Below are 27,068 nucleotides of genomic sequence, written 5' to 3'. Positions count from 1 at the left end.
CGGGACACGAAGCCCTGCTGCAGCCAGTGTGAAGAGGTCCATTACTTCTAGTTACAAGCAGGACCTGTGGGTCAATCCTACTCCCTCCCACTGATTATCTTTTCTACATCTATATTTATACTCAACTTGGTCATTCTAGTAATGTCTACCAATTGATTACCTATTGTATAAAATACTTATGATGCCCATATTTGGGATACATCCTGCTATTCAGGCTGTTGCCAAAAACTATATGCTTGATTGACAGTTCTATGGCTGTACCTGTGATTTTTGCTTATCAGAAACGTTATGTACTAGTATCAGGTTTCTCCATGTTTTTGGCATCGTTTCACTGTTTCATGCTCTCTCTGCACTACTGTTTAAAGCACTCCTGACTCTCAAAGCTCCCCACCCTCGTCCTGGAATGTGTGCTTACGTACACCAGACCTGAGTCAGGCCTGGGTTTGCTTTGCTAGAACGCCGCATTTTGGGCAAGACAGCCATCGTTAGTCCAGTCAAAGCAGGGCCAGACAATGCTGACATTATTATACTGGTCAAGATGAGGTTGTCCAGAGTCCCCTACACATGGGATTCTGAATGCTTCAGTCACCTAGAGAGATGAGTCAAATTTTGAATCTAGGACGATTCACTTCAACTATTTCTTTCTGCAAGGAAGATTAGCTGCATTCACTTATTTCCCTCACCCTTGCTTTGTAAATTAGCAAGGATCAGAACTAATAACAAATCCATTAGCTACAAGCAGAAAGACTCTAACAACTGTAACAAAAAACAGGACTATGTAGCACTTTAAAGACTAACAAGATGGTTTAATAGGTGATGAGCTTTCATGGGCCAGACCCACTTCCTCAGATCAAACAGTGGAAGAAAATTGTCACACCCATATATACCAAAGGATACAATTAAAAAAATGTACATTCCTTTCTTAAAGGAACAGAATCCACAACCTAAAAATGGCTGGAAAAGAGAAGGGGGAAATGGTGAGACATCTCTACTGCAGCCTACGCCTGGAAAGGTCCAACAGGAAGAGAAATCAAGGTGACCTTGACTACAATCGATTGGAATGTGTGAAATTAAAGCTCCACAGGCCATTTTCCAGAACCCGTTGAATTGATTGTCTCTCCCTGCCCCACCTTTGCACAGGCTCCTAGGTGTGTGTGTCTGGGTTTCTTTACCCTTGTTTTCTCTTGTCGCTCCCTTCGCACCTTGATCAAAAGTTCTACTGCCACTGGAGTCCATTGTGGGACAGTAATTCTGCCACTTGCTCCTTGCTGCAGGGGTGCCTCTGATCACTGCGATGGCGTGCAACATGCAAATTAATGAGGAAGGAATGATAATTATCTCTGATATCACAATGATGGTGCTTAAGAAAGATCTTTTGAGATGGCCTGAACTAATATTATGATTACATATAATAATCATTCATTAGTAAATTTGCTTAATGACAAAATACATTTTTCAAATGTACACTATTCAAAGCAGTGATGAAAATGTGTACCTGTGAGAACATCTGGGCCTTCAGAAACTATGGCTTTGTACCAGAAGAAACAACGAGGAGTCCTGTGGCACCTTAAAGACTAACAGATTCATTTGGGCATCAGCTTTCCTGAGCAAAAGCCCACTTTGTCAGATACAAAATACAAACGAACAAGAGGATTCCCTACCCTCACAAATGATGTCACCCCAAGTTACCTTTCTTTAAATGGGGCCTTTTAAAGTGCCACCTCTGCTGAGAAAGCATGTAAGCAGCTGCTTACATCCCACTGATGCCACTGGGATTTAAGCACTTATGCTTTCCTTAATCATAGGCTTCGGCGTTAGCAAATAGCATCTTATTTAAAACATTCAACTGGCCGTGAAGGATGGGTGGGTTGTTGTTGTTTTTTCAATTTCAGGCCTAAATTAAAACTGAATAATAAAATAAAGAGATTTAAGTCCTGTCTTAAATGTAAATTTCAACACAATCTTAATTAAGTGAATAATGCAAGCTTAACTCAGCCTGGACTGCTAAGAGGGCCCTTAACATTGTACACAAAAGAGAGCTGTTCTGACTGCCTGGTAACATATTAGGACTGTGGGTCTTTCCCTTGGTCTGCGGTTCAGCTGTACGTGCTTACTATCTAACCAGACAGACAAGATCCTCCTTCTGCCAAGTGGGAAATGCAGTCACCTTTCCTGGATCCCTCTTATCCAGAAATTCAAGGCCACTGACTCTTTACTAAACAACTCTTGGCAAACTCATCTAAACAGACCAGCAACTGCTGGCTCACCTGCTTTTACCAAAATTAGCAGAAGCTATGGAACCATGAAATTGTGTAAAAACTTCAGTGCAGTTCATAAATTCAACAATGCAAACAACTGGATGTTAATCATTGTCTTGGAGAAAATTCACAGCTGTATTTAACATATTAATGCAACACATGGATGTGCTACCAAGGAGCTATATCCTCAAACACACTGTTACAAAGACTCAGACCAGACCTGCGTTCCCTACTATTTACTGTTCAAGTCTTAACAAAGGACGTGTATTCGAGAGTCCAGGACTCCACTCTCGGTGTTCCCAAGGGGTTTATCTCAGAAAGAATGCTATTAACATTTAATTGCCTTGCAAGTCCAGTGACAGAAACACCACATGAAGTTAAATGTTACTGTAGCAACTTGTTTTATTAAATATTAAAATAAGGAAGTCACTGGATTTTTCAACATAATTTTTCTGTTCCTAGTATTTATTTCTCACCTTATTCTGTGAAGCATCTAGGCTTGCTATGGAATACTTAGCCTGACATAAGTAACAGGAAAAGGAAGAAAGTCCTTGGATATTAGAATGTGACCTCAATTTCAGGTCCATATTTACAAGCTAAGATTATTTACCGTTTTCCCACTCAGAGAGAAATAATTACAATGCTGACCCCAGCTAAAGCCTCTGCTTCTGATATCACTGCATTTATCTAATTGTAGCTAGCAAAAGGCATTCATACAAATTCAGTACTAGATGCTAAATAGACACAGTGTTCTGTCAGTAACATGGAAAACATAGCTTTCAAGTCTTCTCTGAAAGAGCAATACGACCTTTGTCCAATTCTTGTATACTAGACTATCTGGAAATAACTGGGCTGCCTGTAATGAGAGCAACTGTCCAACACAATATCAAATAACATTGTGCATCTGGAATGTCTTCTGTCCCAAAATTGGAAGGTGCTGTTACAGGATCTCGCAAGCTATTCACTGGCGGATTCACACAACAGACACCAACCCTGGAAAAATGACAATCGGCATAAAAAAAAATCCCCATCTGCAATGCACCCTGATACAAGTGGCTCAGTGCCTCTTAAAGGAAGGGCTGTTCCATCCACACGCCCTGAGAGTGGCAAACAACGCAGGCCATCTCAGGGTTACTTCCACAACCAGAGACACTTCCCAGATGAAAGGAACCATGCCCATTTCAGGGCCCTCTGAATGCAAAGAAAGTTTTTAGAAACTACTGACTTGGCTGGATCTAAATATAGTTTGTGCCTGCACAAAACATTATTAACCCTCTGTCAGTACCCACAGACAGCTAACAGCATGTCATCCCAGGCAGAAGTGTAGGCAGGCTCTGGATCAGGGCTTTCATTTTCTTTATAGTTAAACACCTCCAAAGCTGAGAGGCTCTAACACTTTGAACCACCTTACAGCAGCATAAGCACTGAAACTGGCAACAAAGTCAGTGTCCCTTATTAAATAATTTCCACCCTCTTTAGTCCTTAAAAGGTGGCTACCGAAGAGCTGAAAGATGAACACTTAATAGATGCTCATCCACATACTTAGCACTAATGACCACTCGCACTTCATGACATTGCTGTGCTCATGCTCAGCAACTAACTATTAATCGGTCTGGCTGATATCCATCTGGACTGGTTTCACATTGTGCCATGGAAGTTCTTTGCAATCAGAACAATTAACAAGCCAACGGTTTGAAGTTCACCACTTAAGTTTCACAGAAACACATATATGGAAGACCTTTTTTCCTCCATTCTCTCTCTCTCTGCTCAAAAATGAATTTTGTTGTGTTAACTCCCCTTCCCCCCGACTGGGAAGAAATAAAGCAATCCCCTTTGTTCTATGGAAAAATCAAAGAACAGTGGTGTTACTAGAAAAGGCTAGAAGAGGAAAAAAACAGCAAGGCCTTCAATGACAGAAACTGTTCATCACCGAGCAATGTTCTTTTCAGCGGGGGCAGGTATCTTTGCAGGCAGGCAGGCAGTAACATGGGAAGTTTTTCTTAGCACTAAATATTCAAGCTGGGCAGCTAAGTGATTGGTGCCCCGGCCCTGACATGTAGGACTCTGGGATTGTCCTGCCCCTGTTATCTACACCTTGCCCCATATGCTCCCAGCATGCAACTCTGCATTACCTTTACTTTTCAAACGGGAAATTGTTGCAAGACACAACAAATTCAGCAAGATGCCAAGGTCTCGAGGAAATCGGCCTTACAATAACTCTGTGGTCTGCAGCACGCACAGAAATCCCTCCAGTGTGTGACAGCACCACATTTCCCTGAACTTTTCTTTACATTTCTAACTCACAGATACCACTTCTTTGTGTTTCCACAGCTTTTCCATCAATACACCTATTGTGCTGATAAAAAGGCATAGTCTACAACCCTGTCCTCTAAGCAACGGGAAATTCAAAGACCTCTGCTCTCTGCATTGCTGTAAACACAAGGCTAATGGATGCTCTTTAGTGACTGTGAGCTGCCATCTGTTGGGGGGTTAAGGAATCCAAGGAAGGCTGCCTCATTCTTATACATACACAAACAACTAGCTACCTCCTGCAAAAACCATTTACGCACTTCCAGCCGAAAGATGAACTCTGAACAGACCTGTCTCACGCATGCATCTTTTCTGTCATCCCAGGTCTTAATTGTATGCACGGGTATTGCATGTGTGTTGGTCTCAGGATCTTAGAGAAAAAGGGGGGGGAGCATCTTTGATTGAACCAACTTTTTTTTTATTTGAGTAGAATTTTCTCACATAGAACAGGATCAAAAACACAAAACCCTTGTCTACTATCTACATACAAAACTAGTGTGGGCCTCTAGTTTTGTCCTCGTGCAACAGAAGATCAGCAGATCAAGGTCCCCTCCTCGGAGCAAAGCTTCAAAAGGCTGAGTTCTATAAAACCAGGGAAGTTATATTGCAGACACCTCCCCCTAGCATGGGAAACTCAACTGTAAAAGTTCATTCTTGTCTGACATACTGTTTTAGTCATTCAAAGCTCAATACACTTTCCTGGGTTTACATCAGTCATGTCTCTCCCCTCCACCCAAGAAGTTACACACAATCCTCCAATACATAAATATTTGCATTTTTAATACAATGAACTAGCATACTTAAGCTTTATTCAACAAGGCGTATCCAGGACATTACAGGAAATTGCAATATCTGTCACAAAACATCCCTCATAATGATTGCATTGTTGCCTGCCTCAAATATCTACAAGACAATAGGCAACACTCAGATACCCACTCCAAACATATCATCAAAACCAGCTATTTCATTCTCTCCATTACAACTTTACATTTACAGAAATGCTTTGTACAAACTATGGGAACAACCATGAGTACTAGGCTAATTCCCCACATGCCAACCTCTTTGCAGGCTACCTCAAGCGTGAATTTCTGGAAAAAATGCATCAGGAAACCAATGATGCATCTGAGATACATCTCTGACATTTTGATCCTCTGAACACTGTCCTGCACTCCACCACCAGCTTCCACCAATCACCACATAATCACTAAACGCTCCACAACAGCATCGACTTTTTGGATCTCATGATCAGTTTGAATAAACAAACCCTGCAGGCAGCTGTCAGGGATACACACCGTACTGCACTTACTACTACCTTTATCAAACAAGGACACTCCACCAGAGATGTAGATCCCCTCTTGGAATAGGCAACCCAAACATTCCAAGAGAACCTGCTTCAACACAGGGGGAAAATCCCTGCAACCACACACCACTACTTGTCATCTCTCACTCCACCCTGGAAACCATGTAGGATACCAAACAATTACAACCCAAAATCGATAGGCACCACATCCTGAAAGAAATCTTCCCAATGCCCCACTTCTGGCCTTCAAGCAACCCTCTCCACCTAACCTCATCATCGGAAGCAAACTCCCTACAGACCAGGGCATACACAAAACAGCTCCAGATATTTCCAGAACAGGTGCAAAACCTGCAGACATAGGTTCACTGTGATAATCAATATCCTTGCCAACAGACCTTTTAAGATCTCTGGGTCCCACACACTGCAACATGACATACCATCTCCAGTATATCAAACACCCCAACAACTATGAGGGTGAAACCAATTACTATGCTCTCAAATGAACTCTCACCAAAAAAACGATAAAAAACAAAAACGTCCTATCCCCTAGGAGTGAAAACTTTTCATAAAACGATCACTCCATACAGATCTCTTAGTCCTTAAGAAACCTACACAATGCCTTCAAAAGATAAGCCTGTGAAATTAAATCCATAGCTCTACTAGGGCTTGTCTTCACTATGTAGTGGACTAATTGCTGCAGCTATCTGCTTGGACATGATAAATCAATCTCCAAGTCGTCTCCTGTCACCTCCAGTACTCTATGAGCACGAGAAGAGTAACTGGAGTCAACAGGAGAGTAGCCCCACCAACCTTACTATCTGGAAGACACCATGGTAAGTACATGAACTTCAACTACATCAACGTCAGCATAGCTGAAGCTGTGTAGGTAGGATTGATGGGGGTGGGGGGAATTTAGTGCAGACAAGGCCTTAGACACAAAAAATATTGGGATCAACAGCAATACCGGTTTTATGGCTCATTACAATTTATAACCTATTAACTCTCCTTTATCCTATGACTATAGAAGTGCTAATTTCCCACTTCATTTTAATGGACAGTTACACTTATGCTCAACCCCTTACAAGTCTGTCCTGCCTTGTAATCAGCTGTGACTCAGCACTTTTCCCACCCCTGAAGAAGAGTTTTGTGTAGCTCAAAACCTTGTCTATTCCACCAGTAGAAGTTAGTCCAATAAAAGATATTGCCTCACTCACCTAGTCTTTCTCCTATTCTGGGACCAATAGAGTACAACACTGCAAACCAAGGTGGATATCTAGGAATCACTAACACCTCCTGAGTAATATGTAGCAGGTGTTGGACAGTGCACAGCAAGACCGTATCAGCAACATGAATGAAGGGAAAAGACCAAACTAATGGTGTGTCCACACTGCAATCTTAAGTCCACCTCATCCATTCATCGCAGGAGCATTTCCACTGACTAAAGAGAGGCAGTGGAGGGGGCTGAGATTCAGGGAGGGTTCTCAGCTGGGCTGGAGAGCCTGGAGCCAGCTTTCTTGTCAATTTCATAGCTACAGCAGCCTTATGAAATTGACAGCAAACATGAGGAAAGCAGTGTCTACAGGCACGCAGCTTTGCCTTAACTACGCCAACATAAACTCGATGCCTCTTGTGGGGTTGGAATTATGATGGTGTAGTAGGACACTTGCTCCAGTGTGTACAAGGCTGTAGTATAGATAGGGACTTAGTCAGGTTGACATAAGCTGCATTATGTGAACCTTACTCTGTAGTGTAGCTCAAGCCCAAGTTCACGGTTTTCTTTAAATGATTAAGTCTCTGTTTTGCAGTTTAAAATATTAGATGAAGGTTAATGCATCATCTCTCTCACACATAAACATATCAAGCAATTCATTGTTATGTTCCTCACTGCAACTCACACTACTTATATATAATATGTATTTTATACTGCTCCAGAAAAAAACCCATTTCTCTTGTATCACTGTGCAGAATTATGCTCAGAAAGGCTTACAAAAATCTCCAAAATTTGGTAATGGTCCTTCCCCAAAGCTTTTATAGACCTTGTTAAAAGCTGGTCTTTTTTAAAATAAAAGTTTAGTATTAATGGTGATGCTTTTTTAGTGTTCATGGAAGAAATGTTTAATAGTTTAATAAAAAAATTACATCAGGATGGGGTTAAAGCTCAGAATATAATGCAGCAAAAAAAAATTACAAGACTGTTATAACTATACTAGAAACAAGCATCACAAAGCCAGGAAATTCAGAGGTCAAGATAAAAAAAATCCAAATGAATTAAGGTCTGCAAATGCTCAGTTAAAGCATCAAAATAACTAACTCAACTAGGGATGTAAAGGGTTAACCAGTTACCTGGTAAGCATCACCATTTCTGGGTCCTAGCTCAGCCTACCTGGAACAGCCCATGACACAGCAGACTCAGCTGGATTGGAGCAGTCCTGCGCCCACGGGACCCCCAGTTAAATTTAACATTTAACTGATTAACTTTTAAACACGATTTTTACATCCCTAAACTCAGCCCCCTCTAATGATATGATGTGGGGGGGGGGTTCATATGACTTTAAAAATCAGTTCCTTGTAAATCACACACTAAATTGCTTTAAGCTCTGTATTAGAGTGGGATAGTACTATTGTACAGTTATTGCAGGGTGTGACTTCAGGTGGTGTATATTCCCAGGGCAGGCAGTAACCGCTAAAATCATGTGGAAATCCAGCTGAGAGAGGATAAGGAAAAAATGGTTCTCAAAATGTTATGATTTATGTCTGATCTCTCATAACTTAAGGCTAGCAATAAGTTTTAAACCATTAAAAACCTAGAACTCACATGTGATGCTCTCCAGTTACATTAACATGCACGAAGTAATCTCAGTGGAAACATGCACAAAGCTTTCTGAAAGTTTGTAACAATTTCTAAAAAGTGTTGAAATGTGTCAAAAATCTAAGTTTATGGCAAATTTGATTTCTCAAAGAAAAATCCTGAAGTCTCAAAAAAAATTAAGTAAAAGTGCAGACAAAGTTCCTACAAAGTTATGCAAGAGGAAAACATTTTCATGCTTCGATTCCTAAAACACTCTAGTAAAATTCCCAAACAATTCACTTCTGGGACCAGAAAACAAACATAAAATAGTCTGACCAATGGAATTTTTTTTAGACATTTACAAACACCTGAAAATAGGATCTTGAATTCGAAGTGCTTCCTCAGCAAAAACTACAAGAACGGCACTCTGCCTCTTCATTTAAATCAGCAAGCTGCAAAGCAATCTGGCCAAACCTAGCTACACCCGTTAGCATGTGCTTAGCTAGAAGCAAGCATGTAGTCCCAATCAAGTCAATGGAGTCACATCACAGGAATCAAGAGAAGAATCCAGCCATACTGTGTTCTCTTAAAGACATAAAGTCAAGACCAACAGTCACTACTGCTTGTTCAAACACAACTCGTGTAATTTTAAACATTTTTCACATAGTGACAAGCCCACCTAGTGAGGCAGAAGAGCTTACCCTGTCAAGAGGAAAATGCAGTTAATCCCCAATTAATCTACAACGACAAGTCTACTAGAGTTCAGAATTACATTCTGACTACTCTACCAGAACAAGCTATGTCTGAATCACAAATGAGATCTGAACCCCCTTAAATAGCTCATGATATGCCAAACACCGTACATATCAAGAGCCAATTATATTAATTCCATTCATTGGGTCTCAGGCTATTGCTGTCTGACTCTTCCTTCTTTGTGGTTTCTTAGCAACACAATTTTGCTCTCACTTGCAGGAGATGAAAATGAGTAAACATTTCCACAGACTCTGAAGAACACCAGACCAATTGTTGTGTGATGGTTCTTTCAATATATTTCTAAATTCAGAGGCACAGGAGAGACCAGTGAGAGAGATTTGAACTTAACCACTTTTCTATTTTATTGAAAGTTCAAGTAATGACAATAACCAAAGAACTTTGCAAATAAAAGGGTCAATACAATTCATATAAGCAGTGCAAGACAGATAAACACAGCACACAAATCACAATACAGCTTCAGCTATGATTCATTATAGGCTAACTTATTACTATGCAATATAGTTTTATGTACTATAGATTTTTAAAAAGGTTAGCCTAAAATACCTATGATGCAAAGCAGTTAGTGTAAAACTAGCTATATTACAATATTCAAACCTAATTCACTTACAGTTCACCCTTGATCCCCAACAATCCCCAGAGAGGAAGTCATGGTCTCATTCCTTCCCGCACACTGAGGCGTCTTAGGCTGCATGATGTGGATGAACAGGCCCCAAAACTTATGGTTACATGAACAGAGTTTGGGGGTCCTCTCTGTTCCTCCCTCCCAAAGCATGTGCGTGCAGAAGCATCCTTTATATAAGCAAGACTCGGTAGCTTCTCACCTTGCTGCGACGTGGTGTTCCAGCCATAAGCACTTTTTTATTCCAACACCCTACTCACTTTACTTAACATTATTTGTTCAATCTTTAATTTACATCATTATCCCAAGCTGTTTACCCCTTTTGCAGTTAGCACTTTCGTAAAACACAGGGTGTGCTTGTTGTGTCGCCCCCTATTTCTATAAGCCACGTCATAATAATTCTGGAAATGTTGATTATACTTGTTTATAATGGTATACACTTTAATGATTTCGGCATTTTAAGCAGCTTATTAGTAGACCTCGCCCAATGACCAAGGGCACGAACTTAGCAGTTTCAGCACTTTAAGCAGTTTACAGTCAAGCATTTACTCCATGGCAGAGGGCAAAAGGTTATATTTCCACATACTTGCTCCAGCCTAAGGCCCGCCTGCAAGCTTGCTAGCATCAGACTTAACAGGGCCTTGCTTCTTAGTCAGAACTCACGTCAAGCCAGAGACGACCATGCAGACTCCTCCACACCAATTATTTAGTCACACGGACACATTAGTGCAGGACACTTTCCGGACAAACAAGAAACCTCCGCAAGGACTTTACAATCTAAGGCCCTAATCTAGCAAAAATTCATGCACAAGCTATACTTTAAAAATGTTTAAGTCTTTTCAGGATCAGGGCCTAAATGATTTCTAACACAATAAACTAAGCAGTGGAAAGGGGCTCAGTGAAGTTTATAGCCATTAAGATATTGTGAGATCTGGTTCTTGTGTGTATCACATGTATAATCTTTTATAAAATACATTAACATTTGAGGGGATGGCTAGAAAGGATCATGATGGCTAGCAACAGAGCTATTGTTTAACTGCTACAAAATAAAATCAGTAAGTGACAGGGGGGAAAAGAGCCAGATTATTTCTGTTTATTACTTTACGTTCTGGATTTGAGGTGTCTGTTATTACTTTTAATTTACCATCTTGTAGCCAGGTTCTCCAAAGCACCAGCTGACAAAAAACAATAGGAATAACAGTGTGTGCATTTTCTGATTAGCTATCCAGTGGTTGCCAACGAGCTGTCATACCAGAATTCCTGGGTTTCCCTCTAGATGCCTTTGCTCTCTACCCTGAAAGCTACATGGCTTTTCTAAGGACTTTGGGTTTAAAAAAAAAAAAAAAAAAAAAAAAAAGACTTGAAGCATTTGCCAGAGAACTTTTGCAGAATCAGAGACTCTGGCATCACAACTTGAGACTGAAACACCACAACTGAGAGGGGAGGGAATTTTCCATGAGTCTGTTTAATGCCCATGGCTTGTTTTTGTTAAACACATTCACCTTGTGAAAGATTCAGCCTTCATTAATGATTTGTATTTCCTCAGTCTAGGAGCCCCAGTCCTGGATCACAATCCCACTCAAGGCAGGCACTGTACTCCCCCAGAATGAAGAGATGGTGCATATCCCTATGGGCTTAAAACATAGCCTTACCCTCTACATCTGAGAGCTCAGAAAGCTTATCTCCCCAATTTTCTAGTCTGCCAAGCGGTTATCAAGCAGCAACTGGAAAGACATGACTTGATGTTTCCATGATAAAGACAATCAAAAGAACTTGTATATAAAGGAGGCTTGACAACTAGCTGATTTACTCAGCATTGTCGGGGTTTGTAATTCAGGAATTCCATCAAGTGTATTTTGTTTCTTCATCCCTATAAATTCTTACCAAGGGCTATTGTCAATTTGGTTTCTAATAACATTTTCTTCTAGTTTTCAAATCTTAAGCATTTCACAAAAGCTTCTGCCCTAACAAATGTGTTAGTCTTTAAAGTGCCACCAGACTCCTTGTTGGTTTTGCTGAAACAGACTAACCTGGCCACCCCTCAAAAACCTGAATACAAGAAGATACTGAAGTCACTCTCTGAGCTGCTACTAAAGCCACCTTGGTGAAGTCTTTAGCCCAAATGGAAGCACTGTGTACTGAGAGCAGTTGGGATCCATCACAAACCTTCTTTGGGAAGCATGAATGTTCACATACATACATCGTTCACATACAGAGCTGTGAACCATGTGCCCTGGATCTAGGGATGCTAAACTGCGGTTATCTGACTAACCACGTAATGGATACAATTATATCGGACCGCGCTGCAGAGCTGCAGTAGGGGGAGCTCCAGGAGACGCACTGCAGCTCTGCACTTAAATGTAGTAAGAGCTGCCAGGTGCAGCACAGCATCCCGGACCAGCGTGAGCTGGGACTGCTCGGTCCCGGCTCGCACGGAGTCCAGCAGCCCCGGTTCGCAGCAGCCACCGTGGACAGGGGCTGCTGCCAGAGTGCTCTCTGCCCATGGTGAGCCTCAACCCGCTGTGGGCAGAGGTTGCTTTGCAGCAGTCTCCTCTATTCCCCCATGCTGCGGGGGGGAGCAGATGGCACCATGGAGCTGGTGCTGGGGGGACTGGCTTTTAAGCTCCTGTTTCCTCCCCCTCCCCTTGCTGCCTCTCAGGTAACATTCCTACCTGGGTCAGGCCAGTATTACTGAGTCCAGTGTAACCACACAGAATTCTAGCTTGCAAATAAAAATGTAGAATCTTTGCCAGTTAAAAAATTGTTCTCCATTCTCCCTTCTTTTTGGAACTAGGAAATATATTGACTAGAACCCTCTTCCCTGTTGCTGAAGTGGTACTCACTCTATTGCTTCCTACTGGAGGAGAGATTCTACCTCTGCAAGGAGGTCCTCCTTGTGAGAGCGGTCCCTGAAAGGGTCCAGGGAAGAGGGTTTTGTGGAAAGCAAAAAGAGAAGCTTGATGGTACAGCCAGAATGGATGATAGCCAACACCTCTTTGTCTCTTGTTATTGCCCTCTGGATGTGGGGGTGGGGGGGGCAGTTCTAGGTGACCATCTAAAAAGGTCTGGGGGTCAGTTGGAAGTGGCATCAGCAGTGGTAGGCAATTCCCAAGCACCTTATCAGAAGTAACTTTTGGGCAGGTGGTGAGGTGGGGTGATGTTGATAAAAAGGAAGGTACAGGATGTCGTAAACTTTGCATCATCTTTTTAAAAAGTGGTTCATAAGAGCACAGGCCCGGTTTGTATGACTGCTTATGGTACTTCCTCTTCAGGGCTGTTGTAAATATAGCCAAGGAGCTGAGGGCTGCCCTGGAGTCCTTTAGCAAGTTTCAGACCATTCTCTACCCAGACCAAGTTGACTTGGAAATGCATGGAACACAGAAATTGGGTGCACTCACACCTCATTGGTGACCATACACAGGAGAACTGGACCAGGTTATAACACTTAGCTCCGGTGGTTTTAAAGTTAGCTTCCCTGTCCTTTGGTGCTAAGAGCAAGGAGTTTATCTGATGTGTAAGCGTGGAGGGAGAAATCACCTTCTCTCTTCATTCCCCAACTTATTTCATAAGCCCTCAGGCAAAGAGGTGAGAAAGCATCAAGAGCTTTGTATGTGATGCAGTGAATTTTAAATGGAAAGTTATCAAATGTTATTGGTCTATGCAATTTGTTTGGTCACTTGTATGGATTCCCAGTTTCACTAGATGCAGCAGATTCCCAGAGCAGGCTTTCTGCAGAGTGACATCTTTTTATTGATGGAAGCACAATAGCATATCCCATTACTTCCTCAGGAAGGATGAATAATCATTAGTTACTCAGTGAATAGTCGTAGCTACTATTTGGCACTCAAATATTTCTTAAAATGCTATTTGCCACTTCCTGGCATATTCCACACAGTGAGAGTGAACTCATGCTGCTCACCTGTCTGCCTAAAGGGTAGGAAAACCCACAGGTACAGTCTAGAAAGGGAAAGTCCAGCACCCCAGAATACATACCCCTTGCAATTTTAAAGGCTACTATTGTAGCAGATTAACAACTGATAAGATGAGGAGGACAAACAAACAAACAAACAAACCTGCTCACCATGCACACAGAAGCCTCATCCCCGATTTTCACTCTGTTCGCAGTCAGCAGTTGCTCCAGCAAGCTGATTCTGTTTAGAAGCCAGGAAAATGCCAGCAGCAGCTCCCTGCTCCCCTGTGAGCCATCGGAAGGGAGCTGATAGAATGCTGGCCTGCCGTACCCATGGTACCATAACACTGACTTTACAAACTTAATTTGGGTGCCTGGAAAGTAGAAAAACAGAAAAACGTGTCTCATTGCACTGCTCATCGTGTTACAGGAATAGCGGCTCCCTGGACGTGCATCATCAACCAAGTTTCGTGTCACACTGACGGTAAGGGAGACTATGTTTTCTGGTTAGGCATGAACAGATACAGTACAGATGGCAAGGCGGCAAGCTTCCCCTCCACTGCCCCTCCCAGACCCGCAGAATCTGCCTCTGTAGAAGGGAACAGGAATTCAGACTCCAGACCCATTCATCCCTTGGCTTCTCAGAGACCAACAAGGTGAATTTGCAACTGGCTTGTGGAGGCTGCCTTTCTTGCTAGCCACTCAACTCAAAACCACCCCCCTTTCAGATGAACCATAATCTGTTTTAATTTAACTTCTGTTCTATAGCCACAAGAAAGGGACACTAGACCCAGCAGCGCCTGGAATCTCTCTCTCTCTCTCTGGATTGTACTAGATACACTAACAGGTTTCTGCATTTTTGGCAGTGTGCGTGAATATGAACTTTAATGACTTGTCCCACGTTCTGAGGGGCCTTTCCATGCATGCTTTTCAAATAAACTCACTGCATGCTGTGTACTGAATGCCCCAAGTGAAGACAGGGAAAAGGGGAATTCTTCTCACTTCTTTAACTTCCTGAATGCCCACCCATTCTGTGTAATCTCCCTCCTGACCAGCAGCTAGGCAGCCGCGTTTGGGAGCTTACAACCCCTTTTATCACAGTGGATGCAGAACAGGCAAGCAGAGGCCAGATCCGTAGCTAGTGTAAGGCAGCACAGTTCCACTGGAGACAATTTAGACTCGCCAAGGAACTGGAACCATGTGTTTGTACAGGACTTTCTCTCTTCCTCTCATATGCAGCTCAAGTGGACAAGGTGGCAGGTGCTACAAAGGGATGTAAAATCCCATTTAAAATGTTAACTGTTTAAACTATAAGTGAATCAGGTAAATGGCCAGCCGCATCGCACCACAGGCAGGGGACTGCTCCAGCCTGGCCAGACACCGGTTACCCCAGTAATGCAATGCTCACCAAGTAAGCGGTCACCCCTTTCCATCCCTAGGTGCTGCAACAGGCTCCTGAAGTTACTTAGCATGTTAGACTCTCTTTCCCACTGGAGACGTGCAAGTGTAAATGTGTACACAGTTAACCGATGAACCTGGGCTCATCGCTCAGCGGGAGCAGGTGCATGCAGGGAGCTGGCTTTTAAGCAGTCAGCTCCACACTTACTGGCTCCCACATAGATGCCTCCACCCCGCCTTGTGCTGTGTCAGAGGCAGCAGCACAGGGGGGAGTGTAAATGCTGAGTAATTTAGCAGTTACATGTTTACCTAAATAAATGCATTTTAACATCCCTATTGCCCACCAATGCTTCTATCCAGCAGCAATGTAATTTCCAGCTTCCTGGCCAGCTATGCATGATAAAGGGCCACTGGTGCCCTTGCCAACCATGTGTGAGATGCCATTGCACAGAAGCATTGAGAGATCAGTCATGGTGTTGCATGGCAGTCCCCTTTGAGCTGGCAGAGTTAGCATAGCGCATTGTTTCTGTCTTTGAGAAGAGAGCACTGGCCAGCCAGAGATGTAATAGGTGAATTTCATCTGCCGCCGCTCTCCAGGCAGAGGTAACAGAAAAGGCATCTCATGGAAGCCTGGCAGAGCTACATGCACTACCACAGCAGTTCTCAACCAGGGGGCTAGTGCTCCTTGGTGGGCAATGAAAAAAGATGCTACAGGACCACTTGTTTTTTCAGCTTTTTTTCAAGTTACAGACTAACACAGCTACCCCCCTCTCTGTTTTTTTAGCGTAGCCACCGAAACCTCAAAGTAGAGTCAGCATTAGTCTCACTGGCCAGTTGCTCTACTTTTACCCCCTCATGCCAACCAAAGCTTTGAATCTACTGAAAAAGAGCTGTTGTGGCACAGGTGGGCCATCGCATTTTACAGCATGTTTTGAAGGGACCTCAGAAAGAAAAAGGTTGAAAACCCCTGCATTACCACATACAGACTGGAGACTGGCATAGAATTCAATTACCCACCGACAATACAAGTGGCCAAACTTGGCTTGTTTGAAAACAAGCGGAGTGTGGTGGCTGCATCCCCAGACCAAAGAGCAGTACAGTAGAATCTCAGAGCTAAAAACACATCAGGAATGGAGATTGTACGCAACGCTGAAATTTTGGTTTCCATAGTGAAAATGACACCAAGCTAGGGGAAGACTAGCACCTGGCAGCTTCCTATCTCCCTAAAATAAAGCAGCAGGGTAATGCTCATTCTCCAGAGATTGGAGATCACTTAAGCATTTATAAGCTGGGAAAGGGGGGAGCAGGCACAAAGTGGTAAAGCTGATGGTGGGAGCAATCAGGCTAGACTAAGTCAGCTTCTCGAATGTAAGAGCTCCAGTGAAGCATACAGGCCAGAGATTGAACTGATCTGTTATAGGCCACCTGTCTCACCCTGAACAGGATTGATCTCTACAGCAGCAATGAGCCATAACAGTGACTCCAGAGGTTGGCTGGCAAATCACTTTCCACACAAAGCCAATTTTTACCGCTCCAAACTTCTGAAAAAAGCTCCTGATGTTCAGCCTAAAACTTCCTTGCTCATTTTATTCTTAATGCTCCTACTTGTATGCCCTTGTGCACATGGGAGACGGGGTACAATTACTCTTCCTTCTTGGTGTCAAAACCCTTCAAATAGCTGTAGGTGCACACTGTACCCTTAACAGTCATTGAGCCAAGCAACATCTAGTTTGCTCCTTACCAGATGATGCTTACTGGCTCCAGGCCACAGACAGGGGGCTGCTTCAGCCCCGCAGGGCATGCTGCAGACAGGGGAGCCAGCCTGGTCAAAGCAGCCCCTATCTGCAGTGGGCCCTGGCGTGTCACAGGCAGGGGCTGTTCCAAATGTGTGGAGCAGTGCCCGCCCGTGGCAGAGGTACTACAGGCAGGGGGGGAACGCTCTGGGGGCCACTCCAGCCCAGCCATGCTGGAGCGCTCCCCCACCTGTTCCCATTTAACCAGTTAACCTACTAAATGGGATTTACATCTCTATTCCTAAATTCCACACCTTACACTTCCCCATTGGTCTAATGGGATTAATAGCAGTTCCCCCAACCTCACAGGGATGTTTGCAAAGTTAAATACAGTTAAAAGATTGTCAGCTGCTCAAATACTATGGTAGTGATGGCCGTACGTACCTAAAATACATGACCCATGCCAAAAGTAGAGAGTGATAATCAGTGCAGAATAGAGAGAAAAATGCTCCTTATAGAGCAGATAATGCTGATTACTGCAGTATCGTACCTGGATTTTGGCCAATGCTTTATAGAGGCACTTCTTTAAGCTAAGGGAATTTACACAGAGTGGGTGTGCATCTTTATAATAAACCCCTCTTAGTATGGACATTTCTCTTGAAAAGGAAAATTTAGTGAATACAGGCCAAGCTGTGATACAGCACTCATGCTGTTCCCTTCTGATTTACAATCCCTGCAGAACTTATATCCAATGAATTACAGCTTTGTACAGTATTCAACACGTTATTCAAAGTTTATGCATGCTAGGAAGAAAGAAACATGAGTCAAGACTAGGAATGAAAGTGGATGCATTATTTCATGCACTCAGGCAAAAACCACATGTAGAGATTCCACAAATCAGAGTTATTAAGGAAAATTACTGCTGCAGAAAAACAGTTCTTGTTTGACAAAAGAGAATGAAAGAGAGACAATAACTACAGAGCTCTTTCTGGCGGTATCAAATCTGCTACACCAAAAGATAACTAACATGTCAAAAGGAAAATCCCACTGGCATTTGATTTGCCTTTTATTTATTTTTTAAAGACTTCATCCAGATGGAAAGCTAATGGAAAGAGCAGTATGAAGGCAATGGCTGTGACTTCTTCATTAAAGTTAATGCCAGAGTTCCAATAAAAGGCTGACTTTGACTCACTCTCTGACTTGATGAAGGAAGTACTGTTCTGTTTTTTTTAAATTATTGTGTGTGAATTTTTTCCCCCAGAAGTTCAAGATAAGAAATAACTATATGGAGAAAGGGGAAAAATATTTTCTTCCTTAACAGGAGGACCTGCAGGATTTTCCAGCCACTAAGCACTGGATGTTTTTGTTGGTTTGTGGTTTCGTTTTAGTTTGGGATCTTTTGCACAAGTGTAACAGCTCATGCACTTAAACACACTTTCTGTAATATGCAATACCTTCTAAATTATTTCCCAAAGCTGAAATTATGTACCATTATGGGTGGCACACTCTATTTATTAGAACCATTACCTCATTTTTTTCTATATGAACTATAAAATGACCACTCCATAATTATGACAGTTTGAATCCTCCCCAAAATTCACATACACTGGGAATGTGGCTTGAAAACCATATGCTAGCTCATAAGGGCTATAGTATAAATTTGAGAGTCATTAAAGCAAGAGGATTCCTAAACTAGTCTCTCTCCGAGGTGACCTGTTTTTAAAATGTGGAAAGTCCATCACTATTTTGGAACACATTCCGAACACAGAAGCAGGGACAGAACTGCAGGATACTGACATCCTTGGAATGCCTTGTAAGAGCTAGCATCTAGAACAGGGCTGGGGAACCTAAGGCCCGGGGGCTGAATGCGGTCCCTGGCTTTGGCCCCCAAGGCTCAGAGTCGTCCCCCCCCCCAGTACTGGGGAGCCCGCACAGGCACTCCAGGCCCCCTGCTAGCCCACCACAGAGCTGGAGCACACAAACTCTACTATGCTGAGCCTCCCTAGGCTCTGGTGTGTGAAGGAAATGTCTTTCTCCTTCTCAGTCAAGGGCCATGTCAGTGAGGGTTTTGGTTTGTTTTTTGCTTCACATTTTTGTGAGACCCCCAACTTATTTTCCTGTGGGTCAGCGGCCCCCAACCCAAAAAAGGAAAAATGGTTCCCTACCCCTTATCTAGAAGGATAGCCAATTCCAAAACCAACAACAGAAAGTTACTAGAGTTTGTTTAGGTCCTATGAATGGCAAGGACTGCTGAGATCTCTGGTAACGTGTACAGACACCAGCTCAAAACTTAGAGAGAGAGTGATCTCCCAGAAAATACTTTTAGCCTAAAAGAAATAAAATCTCGTCCTACACAGACTGATTTTAATATTCGTGTGCACTTATATCCCTCATACTGACCAAGGCCTGATACTCCTGTGCTAGAGCCAGGAAATTAGCTGTAAAATTGAGAGGGAAAAGAAGGTAACCAAGAAGTTACACAAAGAAGGGAAGGATGACCAGTGGTTAGGGTACTAATCTTGGTTCCTGAGACCCAAGTTCAATTCTGCTACAAACTTCCTGTGTGACAGTGGGCAAGTCACACAGTCTGTGTGCCAGACTGCCATCTGTAATACAGAATGTTGAGAATAAAATACATTCAAGATTAGGAGGCACTGAGACACTGCAATAGTGCAGGCTACATAAGTTCTTAAGACATGTCACTGTCAGGTCAGGTGCTAAAGTCACTCTTGACATGCTGGCAACAAAACAGTCATCTTGAATATGGCAGACCCAACTTTCATTAACATAGCCATGCGATAAATGTGCTTATCTGTATGCTTGGCTATCCAGCCTGTACCACTACTTTAACCACTAAACCAGTCTGCCTGAAATCAAACCAGAAATAGAATGCAGGAATTCTAAATCCACAAAATTATACTGTTATCTAGCAAAAACTGTGCAACTCCCTTAGCAAAGTATGTGTCAATTTTCTGGTTAGAAGTCCATCATGTGCAAGTGAAGATGCCAAGTACAGACTGCTCCCACATTGGTTGTTGGCAATCAGAGTTCCACATGATGGCATTTCTGGTTTCCCAATGTAATATTTAAAAAGTCCAATCAGTCTATACATGTATAGATTTGAGGCCAAACTACATGCTTAGCAATGCTTTCCACATGCTGATTCTGGTGAAGTTACAAAAGACACAGCTGACTTGCCTTAACGCATAGTTGCATGGGATGGAACTTCAGCGTAATGTCTCTGCGTAGCAACTGAACCAGCAGGAATAAAAAGATGATCCCATGGTTAAGGCTGTGGACTGGGAAACCAACGTTGAATTCTTGGCTTGGGCATGGACTTCCTGAGAGATCTTGGCCAAGCCATTTAATCACTTTGCTTCAGTTTCCACAACCGTAGGCTATTTTGGATTTCGGAAGCCTGACAAGCACAGTTTCACTCATGCAGATTTCAGGAGCCAACTTCAGATGGTTTGGACCTCAGAAACATTCTAAGGCTGTGGGAGGATACCACATTCACACCGTCCCTGCTCTAGTGAATGGACCACACAGCAGCAGGGCACTGGGGGTATCTGTGGAAGGCATAGCCCTGAGACTAGCACTATGTTTGGAGTAATGTATATTTAAATAGCCGGCAGTGATTAAGCTCTCTCCCTTGACAAGATGGTAGAAAAGTCAATCTGTACTCAGGCTCTCTCTGCGACACAGTTCCCGATTATAGATGTATTTTACACTCTTTTACAAGGACATAACACATGGAGTCCTTCTTTACTCCTTGGCGCCACAACACGGGGTGTATGTACAGCTTTGAGGCACAGCTCATCCATTATAACCTGCAGCCCTAAGGTAGGATTTAATGGCAGTTAACTCCAGTGTCAAGTGTCATGTTTGCAAGGAGAAAAGAAGAGATTAGAGAGGAAGTAAACTGATTTTCTGCAATTATCTCTGAGCATTCTGGGGAACTTGCAAAAGCAGTGCAGTGTGTAAATGCAACTGCAGTGACATGTCAGGTAAAACGCACCAAACAAGCAAGAGCCTACCACTGATGAGAGAATACACAGCTTGGTTGACTGAAACCTCATTAGCAGGCTCGACAATTAGGGTTATCTACTCGCCCGTGGCTCTGGAGATACTGAAGAGCAGGTTAGATAGACATCTATCAGGGATGGTCTAGATGCTACTGAGTCCTGCCACGAGGGCAGGGGACTGGACTTGACTTCTCAAGGCCCCTTTCAGGTCTAGTGTTCTATGATTCAATGAAAACAAATTCAGAATGAATCATCAGGTTCTGACTCGCAACTTCTTCTGCACATCTGTGATGCAAGGATTGGGATCAATGGGATCAATTGGGATCAATGTCATTCCCAGAATCAGAGACAAACCTCACAAGCACTTGGTGGAAAAATACTTGTTTACCTATTGTATCAGACTCAGTCCTTCCTCTGTCATGGCTTTGCTTTAGAAGAGAATAAAGCAGCCTCCACATCTGCAGGCTCTGTGAAAGAACAGAAAGGAAACATCAGCATTCAGAAGAGTTGCCAGGTATCTGTCTTTCATTATTCAGCACTGGCCACTGCCTGGAACAACAGCAAGAAAAGAGGAGAAAGAGTAGACAGGTACATGTGTAGCCCTTTGCTTCCAGAAGAACAGCAATAGCATGGAAATTGTGCATTCAGCATAGGAAAGCATTACAGGGTTGTGGATTGCCTGGACCAGGTGGTCACCTCTCCCCCACAACAGCTTTGCTTCTGAAAAGGCCCAGACACCTAGAGCACACTTGACACTTACTCTTGTACCAGTTCATTCTGGGATGCCTGGAACACATGTCCTATAATGCCGCAGGAGCAGAGGCTCCAGGGTAATCTCTAAACACTGAGGACCTGAATCACGAGAACTAGCTCAACCAACGTAATTAGAAGCTAGGACAGCATGGTTGCAGACTATGGCAATTTAAGGCAAGCCCTCCTACTAGGAATTGCAACCAACATTTGTACAATGGCTAGGCAAATACAAAACATCTTATAAACAGAGGTAGATCAAGGCCTTCTCGCCAATGGAGTTTCCAAAGCCCTAGCACAGAGAGGGCCTATGACCATTCAGGATAAAGAGAGGGCAATAAACTCTGAGTGACAAGAGAATTGTGTTGCATGCCAGAGGGAAGTATCAAGCTTCAATTTGGGTGGGGGGAGTGGAAATAGAATTTCCAGGAAATTCTCCAAGAACAAGAACTTTTCAGAGCTTCTGAAGAAGATGCTAAGCAAGAGAAGACATGGAAATAAACAGTTCTACTGAAAAGAAAGGAAGGGCAGCATGGAGACAAGGGAGACTATTTTACTCTTTAATGCAGAAGATGATTTCCCTCTAACGTAAGCAGAAATTGATCATGCGTATCTGGATGACTGGGCTTTATGGGCAAATGGGGGAAGAAAGCTAGTGACATTACAGGGATGGCTGATGTACCATGACAAAAGGGTCTCAGGTGAGGTATGAGTGCCTTTGAGGTGGGAGATGAGGACGTGAAATTAGAGTCAAAGCTTCAAGGGGAAAGTGTATGCTCTCCTACATTTGAAAGCTAAATAAAAGGTTGGTAGGATGAGAATTGAGAGCACCAGAACTATTCCAGAATAACGTATGTGTGAGATTCTGAATACAGAATAAGGGTGTCCACACATCGAGCTATTCAACAGTTATTCTAGATAACTCCACATGTAGACAAACTCTTAAGAGGTGATATTACAGCAGAGGAGTGCCAAGGCTACCAGCTGGTGAAGAACACCATGAAGCACTATGGGGCACAGATAAGGAGATACACCGAGTTGTACAGATTAGCTACAATGTAGATAAATCTATGTATTAAATATATTACTTCATATGGACTTGACCTTGTGCCTCTCCATATAACCTTGTAACTTAGTATTAGAACCTGAATCCATATAACCTTGTAACTTTGTATTAGAACCCTATATAGAAAACTTGTAGAAAACTGAGTACAGTAGACTTCTGATAATCCGGAACCTATGGGACCTAGGTGGTGCCGGATTATCAGATATGCCGGACTATCAGGAGGTACTATAAGATGGTTATATATATATACTGTATACATTATATACTGTGTATAAAGTATTCTTAACCCTTTTTATTGTACATACTGTATCCAGTATACTGTAATGTTTTAGTTTTTTTAAGCCTTTTTTACCCTTTTTGCTCAGTTCAGCTGCTGCCGCTGTTACCTTGTGACTCATTTTTTGCCAAAGCTCACTCACTGGGCTCTTGCCATTTTGATGCCGGACTATCAGGAGTGCCGGACTATTGGAGTTTTACTGTATACAGTTAAAGTGGTAAAATGTCTTTTGCTAGGAGTAGAATAAGATCTTCCCCCCACTCTGTAACCATTTGCCATGTTGAATGAATGAGGTGTGAATGAGTAAGACTTGGGAGCCAAGCACCTCCAGACAGCTACAACAGTTGAAGGGGGGTGGAAGTCAGACCTAAGGTGTCAAGTGGGCTCAAGAAAGAAGAGCAGACATATTGATGGCCTTGGGGATTAGAAGCAGGCACCTTCTTTGGAAAACACCCTCTCTGCAGCACAAAGGGACCAACGGACACAGACCCAGATTTTGAATCTGGGATATATTTGCATATGAGAGGGATGCTATAAAAGTGAGGTGTCTTGCAGAGGACCCCGGGTTTCGTCTTGTCACCATCGGAGCATCGATCCGGATCGGAAGAAGCCCGGTTCCACCCCTCCCCCATCTAACTCGCCTGGCCAGTGAAGTTAAGGGGAGCAACTCGTTGGTAACAACAGCAAGACAGAGTGTGCTTGTGTGTGTGTGTGTGTGTGTGTGTGTGTGTGTGTGTGTGCGCGCATGAGTGACATATATATCATATGCATATGATAAGTGTTGATTATTCTATGTGTGATCAATAAATGTGGCATGTTGCCTTATCCCCCTGAAAAAGATCCCGAGTACTTCTTTTAAGTACAACAATATGACCAATGTGAAGGCATTAATGAGAACTAGAGAGTACCATTGAATATTCATACAGCATTGCCCCACCCACACACCTGAGTGTTTTATACTTCTCACCCAGTGTTACTATCCCTCCTTTACAGCAGGCAGAACTGAAGCACAGACCTTGTCATTCCTGGGGATTTGTTTCAACACCAGTCATTGGTATAGCTGCCAGCTGTAGACACTACTACAACCAAAGCTACAGAATTTGCACCATGACCTGGTTATACATAGAGCTGAGTTGCAAACTGTGCTTATATCAGCTAGCTTATATCACCATGGACTTGTACTTGGGGCAGCTATGCTGAGAGCAGGAATACCCAGTATGAAGAAGACCTCAGAGCACAGGAGGTGGTGGTCTTAGAGAAGAGATAGCATTACAAGGTTAAAGGGAGAAGTGGACATTAATGTTATGGGAGGAGGGTTCTGTGGTGTAGTTGAAGCAGAGGGTACTATGGCTCAGTAAGGGAGGATGTTCCTATGGGGCAGGGAGCACCGAGATTGATTAAGGTGCAGAGAGAAGACATTGCCATGGGGTGTTGGTGTTGCCATGTGACATGAAGGAGTTTCTATGGGCTGTGAGGAAACAATGGGGGGCACTGCTATGGAGCAGAGTGGGACGTTGCTGGGGGGCAATGGGAGGCATTGCTAGCACGCAGGGAAGAGTAATGGGGGCATTGCTAGGGGCAGGGCAATGCTAGACGGCAGGGGGCAATGGGGCCATTGTTAGAAGACAACAGGGACAATGCTGTGGGGCAGGGAGAGGTACTGGGGACACTGCTGGGGGTGTTGAGGCATTGCTAGGGGGTGGAGGTATGGGGGGTGTTGCTAGAGACCAGAGAGGGGCACGGGGCATTGCTAGGGTGTGGTGAGGGCGTTGCTAGGGGGTGTTGCTTGGCGGCGGTGGGAGCGTTGCTAGGGGGCGTTGGGGCCATTGTTGGGATGGTGGGGGTGTTGCTAGGGAGCGGAGGTACAGGGGGTGTTGCTAGGTGCCAGGGAGCGGTACAAGGGCCATTGCTAGGGGCGGGGGTACGGGGGCGTTGTTAGGGGTGTTGCTAGGGGCAGGGGTACGGGGCCTTTGCTAGGGGTGGGATACGGGGGCCGTTGCTTGGGGCGTTTCTAGGGACAGGGGTATGGGTGGACTGCTGGCGGCGTTGCTGGGGCGAGGGTGCGGGGCCGTTGCTAGGGGGCGGTCCAAAGGGTGGGGAGGTTCGGGGGCCGTTGCTAGGGGGCGGTCCCTAGGGGGGGTGGGGGGGTTCGGGGGCCGTTGCTAGGGGCGGTCCCAAGGGTGGGGGGGTTCGGGGGCCGTTGCTAGGGGCGGTCCCAAGGGCGGGGGGGTTCGGGGCCGTTGCTAGGGGGCGGTCCCAAGGGCGGGGGTTCGGGGCCGTTGCTAGGGGCGGTCCCAAGGGCTAGGGGGCGGTCCCAAGGGCGGGGGTTCGGGGCCGTTGCTAGGGGGCGGTCCCAAGGGTGGGGGGGTTCGGGGCCGTTGCTAGGGGGCGGTCCCAAGGGCGGGGGGGTTCGGGGCCGTTGCTAGGGGGCGGTCCCAAGGGCGGGGGAGTTCGGGGCCGTTGCTAGGGGGCGGTCCCAAGGGCGGGGGTTCGGGGCCGTTGCTAGGGGGCGGTCCCAAGGGTGGGGGGGGTTCGGGGCCGTTGCTAGGGGGCGGTCCCAAGGGCGGGGGGGTTCGGGGCCGTTGCTAGGGGCGGTCCCAAGGGCGGGGGGGGGGTTCGGGGCCGTTGCTAGGGGCGGTCCCAAGGGCGGGGGGGGGTTCGGGGCCGTTGCTAGGGGCGGTCCCAAGGGCGGGGGTTCGGGGCCGTTGCTAGGGGCGGTCCCAAGGGTGGGGGGTTCGGGGCCGTTGCTAGGGGCGGTCCCAAGGGCGGGGGGGTTCGGGGCCGTTGCTAGGGGCGGTCCCAAGGGCGGGGGTTCGGGGCCGTTGCTAGGGGGCGGTCCCAAGGGCGGGGGGGGGGGTTCGGGGCCGTTGCTAGGGGCGGTCCCAAGGGCGGGGGTTCGGGGCCGTTGCTAGGGGGCGGTCCCAAGGGCGGGGGTTCGGGGCCGTTGCTAGGGGGCGGTCCCAAGGGCGGGGTTCGGGGCCGTTGCTAGGGGCGGTCCCAAGGGCGGGGGGGGGGGTCGGGGCCGTTGCTAGGGGGCGGTCCCAAGGGCGGGGGTTCGGGGCCGTTGCTAGGGGGCGGTCCCAAGGGCGGGGGGGGGGTTCGGGGCCGTTGCTAGGGGGCGGTCCCAAGGGCGGGGGTTCGGGGCCGTTGCTAGGGGGCGGTCCCGGCGCTCCAGCTCTCACCGCCTCGGGCCGGTCGAACTTGGCGAGGCGGAAGGTCTCCGGGGCGGGCCGGCTCTCCAGCGGCAGCGCCCGGCACAGCGCCCCGATGGCCGCCGGCAGCGCCCCAGCGCGGCCCCGCCGCATCCCGCTCTTGGCTCCGGCCCGCGCGCCGGCACTCAAACAGCGCTTACCCCGCTACTGCGCAGGCGCACGCGGTCCCGCCACCCAGGGCGCAGGCGCGAGGCGCGTGCGCAATGGATAGGTGAAGCCGCGCTCAGCCCTCCCCCGCCGGGTTGCCCTTCCTGGGGAGCACGTGGCTCCAGGGCCAGCCCGGCTCCGTCAGCCCCCAGGTGCTGGGACTGGGGGAGCTGGAGGCGGGGCACCCTGGGCTGGAGCCGCTTGGTCACATGCAGGCAGAGGGGAAAGGTCTCGAGGGTCCTTGGGACCGGTCACCCCAGAGCCCCCCGCAGTCCTGGCGTCCGCCCCTGCCCAAGGCAGGGCCAGCCCCGCTAAGCATCCCAAGGGCTCGGCCAGGCCTCAAACAGCCCTAGGGACCGAGATTCCACCCGCCTCGGGAAATCGCTTTCCCCAATATCCAACCTGGACCTCCCCCACTGCTCCTCGTTCTGCCACCTGCCCCCACTGAGAACAGCCTCTCTCCAGCCTCTTTGGAACCTACATTGCGCAAGGTGTGAACAA

At 45.6% G+C, this 27,068-nt stretch overlaps 1 protein-coding gene across 3 annotated transcripts in view; it reads right to left on the bottom strand.

Moving 5' to 3' along the window:
- TEDC1 (tubulin epsilon and delta complex 1) overlaps nt 1–26,558 on the bottom strand; it is an 83,562-nt gene extending 57,004 nt beyond the window's left edge. For all 3 annotated transcript variants that reach the window (XM_075937085.2, XM_075937082.2, XM_075937083.2), the window contains exons 1-3: nt 26,391–26,558; nt 21,504–21,582; nt 14,131–14,333 (exon numbers count right to left, since the gene is read on the bottom strand). In XM_075937085.2, coding sequence (XP_075793200.2) covers nt 14,131–14,333; nt 21,504–21,582; nt 26,391–26,513 — 405 coding nt within the window. In that variant the 5' untranslated portion in view covers nt 26,514–26,558. The remainder of the gene's footprint in view (nt 1–14,130; nt 14,334–21,503; nt 21,583–26,390) is intronic.
- Between the last annotated feature and the right edge of the window lie 510 nt (nt 26,559–27,068).

Source organism: Pelodiscus sinensis, chromosome 9 (assembly GCF_052426305.1).
Source record: "Pelodiscus sinensis isolate ZL-2025 chromosome 9, ASM5242630v1, whole genome shotgun sequence".
NCBI lineage: Eukaryota > Metazoa > Chordata > Testudines > Trionychidae > Pelodiscus > Pelodiscus sinensis.
Note: the sequence above shows the minus strand (reverse complement) of the source record. Positions and strands in the feature narration are given on the sequence as shown.